This window comes from Aspergillus chevalieri, chromosome 2 (assembly GCF_016861735.1).
Source record: "Aspergillus chevalieri M1 DNA, chromosome 2, nearly complete sequence".
In the NCBI taxonomy this organism is placed as follows: Eukaryota; Fungi; Ascomycota; class Eurotiomycetes; order Eurotiales; family Aspergillaceae; genus Aspergillus; species Aspergillus chevalieri.
This window is the reverse complement of record NC_057363.1, coordinates 204,585-214,615: the sequence shown is the minus strand read 5'-3', so window position 1 is coordinate 214,615 and position 10,031 is coordinate 204,585. Positions and strand designations below refer to the sequence as shown.

The window sequence follows — 10,031 nt, the reverse complement described above, 5'->3', positions numbered from 1 at the left end:
ATCGGTGCAGATAACCCACAGAATCTGCATTACCGCCCCGGTGCCTGGAATCAAAGAAGCAGTTGTCCATATGTCATTGCCTCCATCGTAGCAGGTATGTACCCGCCGCTCAAAGATGCGTTTGCAGCTGGGTAGCGGATCATCCAAGAGCCGAGTCGGGAAAGAATGCCATCCTCATCCGGGAGGACAGTTGCTATCACATCACCAACATCTCTGATTCATAATCGCCAGTCAAATGGTAAAGTTTTTACAATGCACCTGTGCTTGAAGTCGACAGACAGATTAAGCAACTTCTCGGCCAGTCTGACGTTGATTATTGTGATGCCGACAGCTCTGAGGATGAAAATTGGGAATCCCCCATCCCGGAATACATCTTTCCTGAACGGGCGCGGCTCGTGGAAAATTTCTAAGAGCCTGAAGCGGAGAGCTTTGATGAGGATAAGCTGCTTACTTGACGTGTCCAGGTTACAAAATATATGGTTGCGTTCTCGCAGCTCTGCGAGCCGAATCGGCGGCGCAACCAAATCCACTGTGATATAAGCATTTTCAAACCTGACATATTTCAAGCGCATTCCCTCCTTTGGCGGTTGGTCTTTTTCAACCAGTCTGGACTCCTACTCGATATTCCGAGAAGGTGTTACCGACGCCAACAGGCTCGCCTTCACCCAGTACGTTGTCGCGTTCGTGGATCGGTATAACTTGGATGGTGTCGACTTCGACTGGGAGTATCCAGGTGCCCCTGATATTCCCGGAATCCCTGCTGGTAGCGAGACAGATGGTCCGAATTATTTTAGTTTCTTCAAGACCCTTCGCTCACTGCTGCCCTCCAACAAGTCCATTTCCATGGCCGCTCCCGCATCATACTGGTATCTGAAGGGCTTCCCCATTGCGGAAATGGCCGATGTCCTGAATTATATCGTGTTCATGGCCTATGATTTTCACGGCCAGTGGGATTGGGACAACAGCTTTGTCGGCCCTGGGTGTGAGAATGGCAATTGCCTTCGCTCCCACGTCAACCTGACGGAAACCGAGTACGCACTGGCTATGATCACAAAGGCCGGGGTGCCAGCGAACAAGGTTGTGGCGGGCATCGCCAGCTACGGTCGTAGTTTCGGCATGGAGGATCCCAGCTGTACGGGCCCTAACTGTCTTTTCACTGGACCTAACTCCACTGCGACCCCGGGTGATTGCACAGATACAGCGGGCTACATTTCCCAGGCCGAACTGTCCCAGTATTCCAGTGGCTCTAGCTTGAACCGCCGCGACGCCACGCTCTGGTACGACAACGAGAGTGACTCCGATATGATGACCTACGAAGACGGGACCTGGGTGGCCTACATGCCCCAGAATACCAAGGCCTCTCGGATCAACCGGTATGCTAGCTACGGTCTTGCAGGTGTTGTGGAATGGGCACTAGACCTGACGCAGTTTATTTTAAGTGCGACTGATGAGGCAGCCACCATGGATATCAACGAAGCCGAAGGAACCTTTGCCGACGCCCTCGCGCTGAGCGACTATGATACTTCTGAGTTTGACTCATATAACTTCACAGATCTGGCAACAAGGCTGGTCGGCTTTGATGGGTGTACTACAGCGAGAAGGTTGCAATCACGTCTGGGTGGCAGCAGTCGTGGAAGATCATGAATCATATTTACACCGTGGTCAAAAACGGCATTGATTTCAACGAGGCCGCTGCCGTTGAATTCCTGGGCTCGCCCGCGTTCAATCAAGACGAGCAGAGCGACTTCAATGCTGTCTTTAAGCAACTGTCCACGATTCAGCCGGGCTGGGGGGGTTGGTTCGCGTGGCAGTTGGCCGTCCGCTGTGACGACTTCAAGTACATGTGCCCTTGCAACATCGACACGGGCGTCATTGCCTATACAGTGCAGAACGACCCCAAGTACCAAAACCATCAACCAGTTTCTGCCCGAGGTACTTCAATTTGCCCACTCTGGACAGCAAAATCAGGCAGTGGGCCGACAAGAGCACCAATCTCCCATCCAACTATGCCGATCTAGACAATTACTACCCGAACCAGGGCGTGACTTGGTTCCACGAGCTGCTGCACGTTGACTGGGAATCGCTGAATGGTGTCCCGCACATTTCAGATATCAAGATTGGATTTGAAATCAAGGGGGTAATGAAGTGGTTCGAAGCCTACTGTCCAAAGCTGACGAAAGGCCTGGCACGGGTCGGCGGTGCCACGGGCTTCTGGACGCTCCAGAATGCCGACAGTCTCTCCTTTGCGCGCTGGCCAAATACATCCAGAAACGCCTGGGCAACATCTATCCCCATCTCCCGCTGGCGCCTGCGGCGCCTAGTGGCGTAGAATTCCCCCTGGTGTACCCCGGTGTGTTCACCATCTACCCGAATGGCACCGGGGACCTAGATCCGATGACGAACGTCACCGGCCCAGCAACGTGGAGTCTGAACGAGGGTGTGTGTGCCGCATTTGACGACGTGGATACAGCTACGGAATTCGCTGCCCGAATGCACGGTGACTAAAATGCCCCTCGAGACTGATTACCCCCCCCCCCCGGACTACCTGTCCAGCTGGTCCTCGTGGGCCGGCCTGATACCCACTACGACCACCACCTCGGCCACAGCCACAGCCACACTACCTGGATCATCTCCATCTACAGTGAAAACGACTGCACGGGTGACCACTGCCTCGTTACAGGCCACAACAAGGATTCCTTGGATACCAAGTGCTCAGTGATTGCCGACCTGGGCACAACGGATACGGCCACGAGCACCTCCTGTCGCTGGTATAGTGGTGGCTCGTAGACATCTTGTGACGAGAGTTCGCTGACCCGGCCCCTGTCCTGGCAGCTGACCGGCACAGGCGCAACGTGCACCGCGTTTGATAATGATAGCTGTGACGATGATGGCAAAGAGCAGGTATATCTGGCGTATGAGGGCTGCATTAACTATAGCGAGGGAAATTTTGACACGGAGACATGGATTGCTTTGAAATGTGGTATATAGCAGGTTTAGGGTTCTTGCTGTCAAAAGGAGTGTGATCATATTATAGTTCTAGGACAAAAGCCTACGTAATTTCCCGTCCCCATAAAACTATAACTAAATGATATCAATTATCATCTTCAAAGTGAGAAGGTTGTCCATAGTCTCCCTACCTATTTACACAATATTAGTCGGTCTCACAATACCGCAAGCATGCCAAATCAATCATCTCAAGCGACATCGGTTCATGATTCGTTATATATATCACTTCCCCTCTTGTTCCTCTTGCGCAAGCATTCGTTGAGTAAGATCAACTTGTATCCACTGCTCGATCGTCGCCATAGTGTCCCCGACCAGCTGGTCATAGTTTCTTCCATGGGGCAAGAATAGCGACTGATGCGCAGTTATCTCATTCATATTGTCCATATTTACCGGTATCCAGAGAGAATCATCACCATGGCTCCAGTGATGTGATGGTAATAGGACAAACTTCCGACGTTTCTTCTTTTTATGTTGTTTTGATGTGCAGTCAGCCGTTTCGGAAGCGCAGGTGCAATCCGCTTGGTCTGATTCTGGTTTATGCTGTACTCCTGATTCCGATTTGGTTGGTTTAAGTGAACAGGACTCAGTCTCGTTCTCGGTCTCGGTCTCCGACTGTTTACACGGAGGTTCCTCTGCATCGACTGGCAACGATGAATGTTCCATACTCGCATGCCGCGAGTTTTCGCTTTCTCCAGCGTTATTCTTATCCTTCAATGGCACAGGAGGCTCACTTGCCGTGTAATAATTCACGAACCGAATCCTGAATGGTTGGTCGTGAGCTGCTTCCAGCTCCATTAGCTGTTTATACCGTCGGCGAAGCTCTGGGTAATTATTCAAACAACCGGCGAATTCATACGGTGAAACAATGCGGGTAAGTATGGATTTTGTGAGACGATTGTAGTTCTTCTCAAGAAAATGCATGAGCCCTTGCATGCCACTTCGTTCAGCGAAGCGTATATCGTTGAAGAACGGGGGGTCATAGTGAGAAGGAGAAAATGCTGCGGTGATGGCTTCAGTCGTGATTTGCGTTTCCGGAACTGTCTCGGTCTCGTTCTCAGCTGGCCGATCTCGTTGGAAAAGGCTCTTGCATGATGTCTGGATTATTCCGGGATGTAGACCAAGAAAAGGGACGTCGAAATTGATCAGACCTAAGATGTTGTGTTTCCGATGCTGATGTGAATATATAGGAGAGGATGGCAGAAGAGCAACATCCGCTGCTAAGATACCCCCCAGGCTATGTCCCAGTAGAATGATATCCAGGTCATCCGCTTCATGAGGCGACAGCCTATGTTTGCGATCAGGTCTACGTTTGACCAAGAAATCTCGAAAGCCATTACTCACCAGCTACTGAACTGGTCCCGAGCAATTTTCATATCGCCTCGAGACTTATATCGAGGATAAATCCGGGTGTACACCTCATGAGACGCGGCCAGCGCATCCGTCAACAGGCTATGCACATGTGCGGGGAAAGCGTGGAAACTGGCTTCGGAGCCATTGAATCCATGAATGTAAATGAGGAGGAGTCTGCGATTTCCAGACTCGGGGCGATGTGGTAGTGAGAGGTTGGATGCAGAATGATCGAGGTAATTTTCTGTTCCTGTTCCCGGTCTGTTGAGTAGTATATCAGGGTGGGTTGGTGATGGAGCGTCGTCCAAAGAATCTTGCCCCGCCATGGTTATCGTTGCGGCCAAGAATGATACTTGTGGTTTTTCTTTTGCCTATTAGATGCAAGTGACCAGGTAGATACCTGAAAATAAATCTGGATCATTTGAAAAAAAAGATGCATAAAGGAAAAAGGCCCCGCAAAACTCCTGTGGCGGTGCAAGATCTTTTACGCTTGATTAAAGCGGTCTATCCAGTTAAATGTTATGACCAGATCTTCTGAACTACCCAGTTGGTGTAAGTGGGCTTTCGATTATCGAGATTATAAGGGTCTAACAAGGCTTAGAATAGAATTAAACCTCATATCAGGCAGTATTCCTGACAGAAATACTCAAACCATGGTACAAAAGGAAATGAATACGAATACGAAAAAAGTATACACAATAGGCAACCGGGGTACCGTATTCGTACAATTATCTAGATCTTTTCTAGAACGTGAATCAACAATAGAGTATTCCAAAGAAGTTTATATAGAGCATCACTTCAATAACCGATGAAAATGGCGACTCATGAGATCGCAGATCTAACCACTTTATATCCAACAATCTCCGCAAAACCCCTCCTTGATAGAGATTATCAAGTCAGTCTCCGAATTACTCCTAGATCAATTATTTATACTAATACCTTCTAGAAAGACAGTGATACTGGCAACCCATGCACAAGTCTCGCGATTTCCTACGCTGGATGTTCACACCCCTCGGCTTCTGCATCACAATATACGGCCTGGACGTCATCGCCTGGGGAGACATGCTCTTCCTCTTAATGTGCAGCGCAGCACCAGCAATGTGCCATCCAAGCTGCGACAGTCTAGACTCATCACGGCGCATCTGGATTAATCCTGAATGCTCTGTTTGGCATCCCTGGCGTTGCTGGTGTTGCTGGGATCGTGACGTGGTTGGAGAAAAGGCGCATTCAAAAGGCATATGAAAAAAGACGACGACGCCGTTGGTGGTCCGGGTTTCGAGACCGGCTTTGCTGGATTCGATGGGAAGTGAACGGGAGCTTGTTGGCCGGGGAAGTTGAACGAATGGGGGATGTTGGGTATCCCTTGGATACTAAGGATTGCAGTCTCTCAGGTGCCCTGCTCACCTACTCACACTTGATCAATTTACTCATCCTTGACCCTGGTAGCATCACTTCAATCGCCTGCCTCCGACTAGAGCTCATAGTCTCACCCTGCCACCGCCCTTCAGACAGCAAAGAGGAAAGGGGAAGAATAGCCGTTGACCAAACTTAGCATGTGGCTAAGTACGGCGTTCCACAGTCTATGGTCGTATGTACTGGCTCTCTATTCAGATCGGAAAATTTTTGTGGTACTATGATTTGTATCTATCTGTGGGATGGGATTGAATCATTTATTACAGGTCTATGCCAACGCATTGTATACTTGAATGACCAAGAGATAGAATAATGAAGATTATTATACTATCAATACCTAAGGCATACATAAGAGGTTGTAGAGACTGTGATCTGACTGGAATATAACAGTTACTACCCCAACGTTCTCTCTCTTATGAACGCGAGTCTATCACTGCGTCAGGGCCCGGGAAAACGAGAGTCATGACCGTCGGCGAGGCGGACCTACAGGTTAAGATGATCAGCGCTTATCCAGTATTGAATAATATTCATTCATCATAACTTACTACATAAGGAGGCTCTCCGTTTGCACCCCGGATTTCAATAATCTCCCCGACCGTAGCCTGTTGACGAGGTACTGCTCTTTCAATTATCCGACGAATAGACAGTTGTATATATTAGACCAGAAGCGCCTGCGTACCTCGACCGGGAATATGGATTCTATCTCCAACTTTAGCTTGCGGCATCTTGGAGGGTGCGGGTGCGGTATAAATGAAATCAGAGGTATTGCAGTTCTATAGAGAAAGAAGTTTTGGCAGGAAATGGTCGAGCTCTTAAGACAGCCATTCCTACCCCGATCAGAGGGCCATCACATACATACATTATGCAAGATATAGTGGCGATCATGGATGCAGAATTGACGAATGATGTTAAGAGGCTAATACAAAAGCGGAAAGTTCGTGCCACAGGCAACAGGGTACAAGACTAGGTTGACTACTTATACACCGCCACTGTATATCTAGTCAAGCAGCATGAAAAAGGTTCTTACTATTGCTTCATAAACGTAGGTTGCTCGCACTAACCTTACGGCTATGTGGGCGGTTAATTGATTCAATCGGTCCAGCTGGACGAGTAGCCTGTTTGTGCTTAGTTCTGGGATTGCAGGCCTCTGTACAGTATAAAGAGACTACGCTGTTGCTTATCCAAGCTCTGCGACCGGTTTCGCTGGATTCAAAATGCAGTGGAATTGAGCTTGTTGGTTTGGGGTTGATATATACTTTAAGATGAGGTCAGTTTAATCCGCCCAGTAGATATCCATTTTAGTTATGTTAGACATAAACTACGTGAAAGATCAAGGCATAAAAAATAAATATTATTATGATTAGCAGCCTAATCTATCTCAACCAATACCCCCAATTAATCCTTAGATACATCGCAGCCTCCTCCCTAACAGACGGCAACCCCACATTCATCCCCATAGTTCTAACAACAGACATACCATGCCGCTCCCTCGACGGACCCCCGAACTGCGGCTGCTCAACACCAACTGCCACACCAGCCGGATCCTGTGCAGACGAAAACATCTCGCCCAAGTGATGGTTGTACCGGTGCAGCCGTGTAAGACCGGGGAATTTGATCGATGGGTCGAAGTTGATGAGGATCAGCGCTTGTTTGCCGTCTGTCAGACCGTCGTGGTTTACCGAGTAGACGATTGAGCGTTCGTCGGCCATGGCCTGGACGCGGCCTGCTCGTTCGCTGGGGCAGAGGAGGTTGTTTAGTTCCGGGGGTGCGTTGTCTGGAGGCCACATGTGGACGCCGCGGGAGAGGAAGCGTTCCTCGCTGTGGTCTATTGGTTGGCCGTTTGTGTCGCTGAGGTCTGGGCGGTAGAGGAGGCCGCGAGGACCTTCTTCGCCTGTTTCGTCGATGGGACATTTGCGTTTTCGGGAGACGGTACGCAGGCGGAGGCGGTCGTGGGGGATTAGGCTTGTGCTGTCCTTTGTGGGGTCTGGGGAGGGGTCGTTGACGAGGTCGACGAAGGATGAGGCGGAAAGGTTGTAGGCATGGTATTTTGTCTTTGCTAGAATGAAGTCTCGTCGTTGGGGTTGGGCGGAAGAGTCGTTGGGGCCGGTGCCGCCTAGTTGGTATTCTGGGTGGTAGTGTCGACGGAGGCGTTTCTTGGGTGGTTGTTGGTTTGGTTTGCTTGATGGATCATGGACTTTGATGAGGGGTTCGTGATGGGGGACTCGTGCGTCTGTCGGGCCAGTGCGTTGCTTCCCGGTGTTGATTTCGTTTGGCGATGGAAGGGCTTGCATGTAGTAGGTGCGACAGTTTTCGCTTCCTCCGTTACGCCACTCGCGACGACATTCGAGGATCATGAGACGTTTGGTGGCCTCGTCATGTCGCAGCGAGAGGTCCGTCCAAGTATCGTTGATGGGACCTTCGCGATGCTGACGACGCCAGGTGCGGTTTGGAGTAACCCGTCGTCGCGTATTCGGTTCCGGAGCAAGACAAACCCAGATATAAAATGACGTCCAGTCAACCTCTTCCTCTTCACAATCAACCTGCGTAGAAACGGCATACAGATGGTCCTGATGCAGTCCAAAACACACTGTCTGGCCAATCTCATTACCCGCAAAATGCGCCAGCTCCACAGGCTTCTCCGACATATGACGACCCGTCTGCAGGTCGACACAGTGAATCGCCCATAACGGATATCCGTCGTACCCTAACGACGAGTGAGTACCGTAGTAGAGATAAGAGCCATTATGACGAACAAACAATCGTCGCGTAGATGACAGCTGAGTCCGCAGCCGCAAGCGACCATTGCGCGCATTCGCCGGTCGCCGTCGCAGATCGATGGCAAAAAGCCACGCCTCTGGACCCTCAGCCAGCTCGACCAGAAACGCCAAGATACCGTCGCTATAGTGCAGTAGGGAGAGGCGGATGGGGCTGGTGCCTGGAGCGTAATGGGGCAGCACACGGGCGACAACGTTGGAAATGTTCATCACCTGCTCTTTTTGAGCTGCACCATGGACATCCAGAACGCGGATGTCGTCATCGTGGACGTAACACAGCGAACCGGAGTCGTAGAGGAAAGTGGTGCCGTAGGCGATGACGGAGGCTGAGTATGGCTGAGCAGTGGAGAAGGACTCTTTGATATCGAATAGGCGACCAACGGCTTTGCGATAGCCGGATTTTGACCGGTCTGCATCTTGACCTTCTTTGGTATGGAGGAGGTTGTTCTGTTGTCGCGTTAGATGAGAAATTTCTAAGGTAGTACAGTAAGCGACGACTCACCTCGATGGTCTTTCGGGCGATAGGTTCACTGCTCATAGCATGATTCAGAGATCTATTGACGCGACTGAGACTGATAAAATCATAGCAATCCAGTTTGGAGGCGATTTGATAGAAAACATCATAAGGAATGGAGTCCAGACTCCTTGAGAGATCAGTCATCCTTATGCGCAATACGAGGTAGTGATGGGTGCTGCTGGGTAAAGTAAATAAGCACGAGACCGGAAAGTAGACGGCTTAAGAAGCACAGCCATGGCGATGGTCATAGTGTCTTGTATTAAATCAGGGTTGAAGGAATAAGGAAAGCAAAGAGGAGCGGATTGAGGCTCAAAGAAGGTTATGAACCCCCCATGATTGGCGTTTACTCAGGTTCTACTACAGCAGCCACCGCATTTGCATTTCCACACAGCCCACTGCTAATCTTCCCACGCGGCTCAGTTCAGTCGCGTTTTGCCGCTGGCCAAGAGAATCCTTTCCCTGAATCAATTGAGGCAAATAATTTCCAGTTTCACCGATTGCGGCTCTTTGCCTCAGCGGCCCCAGTTGTCGGTGGCCAATGCTGCGTGGTCTTCAGGTCCACATTCAACCTCCTTACACGGCACACAACCTATATTTCGGATCAAGGCATAGAAAAAGATAACAAAGAAGTCATTTGGATCGACTGTGCTGCCGCTAATACGAGCTAGCCAGGATGACCGCTACTTACGTGCTGACCCGCCATCTGGATCTGGTCCGATCCTTCGGCAGGATACAGACCGGTGGACATCTCAAGGCGCCCCGATGTTCGATAAAACTTCTACAACTCGCCAAAGAGTACTCGTTCTGTTGGATCCGCGATCCTTTCTATTGTTCGAGATCTATCGCGATCCGCTATGACACTGTACACCGACCGATAAGCATCCTGCTGGCTGACTGACCCGACAGCTGTGGTGGTCAGTGCCGTGCATGGCAATCCATCATCTATCTTACTGCGTCTTGCGTCTTGATCTGGC

At 50.2% G+C, this 10,031-nt stretch overlaps 3 protein-coding genes across 3 annotated transcripts; 1 reads left to right on the top strand and 2 right to left on the bottom strand.

Annotated features, from left to right (window-relative positions):
- Positions 1 to 235: 235 nt before the first annotated feature.
- ACHE_20091A (uncharacterized protein) lies at positions 236 to 2,329 on the top strand (the record flags this gene model as incomplete). The annotated part of the gene is made up of 4 exons (XM_043284355.1): positions 236 to 238; positions 568 to 1,529; positions 1,595 to 1,932; positions 2,019 to 2,329. 4 exons carry the CDS (start codon positions 236 to 238, stop codon positions 2,327 to 2,329), a joined length of 1,614 nt encoding a protein of 537 aa, XP_043133155.1.
- An 899-nt stretch (positions 2,330 to 3,228) lies between these two features.
- Positions 3,229 to 4,679, bottom strand: ACHE_20090S (alpha/beta fold hydrolase; the record flags this gene model as incomplete). The annotated part of the gene is made up of 2 exons (XM_043284354.1): positions 3,229 to 4,291; positions 4,348 to 4,679. 2 exons carry the CDS (start codon positions 4,677 to 4,679, stop codon positions 3,229 to 3,231), a joined length of 1,395 nt encoding a protein of 464 aa, XP_043133154.1.
- A 2,460-nt stretch (positions 4,680 to 7,139) lies between these two features.
- On the bottom strand, positions 7,140 to 9,201 carry fbx15 (F-box domain protein; the record flags this gene model as incomplete). The annotated part of the gene is made up of 2 exons (XM_043284353.1): positions 7,140 to 8,987; positions 9,043 to 9,201. The coding sequence occupies 2 exons, from the start codon at positions 9,199 to 9,201 to the stop codon at positions 7,140 to 7,142; spliced, it is 2,007 nt and encodes a 668-aa protein (XP_043133153.1).
- Positions 9,202 to 10,031: the final 830 nt, after the last annotated feature.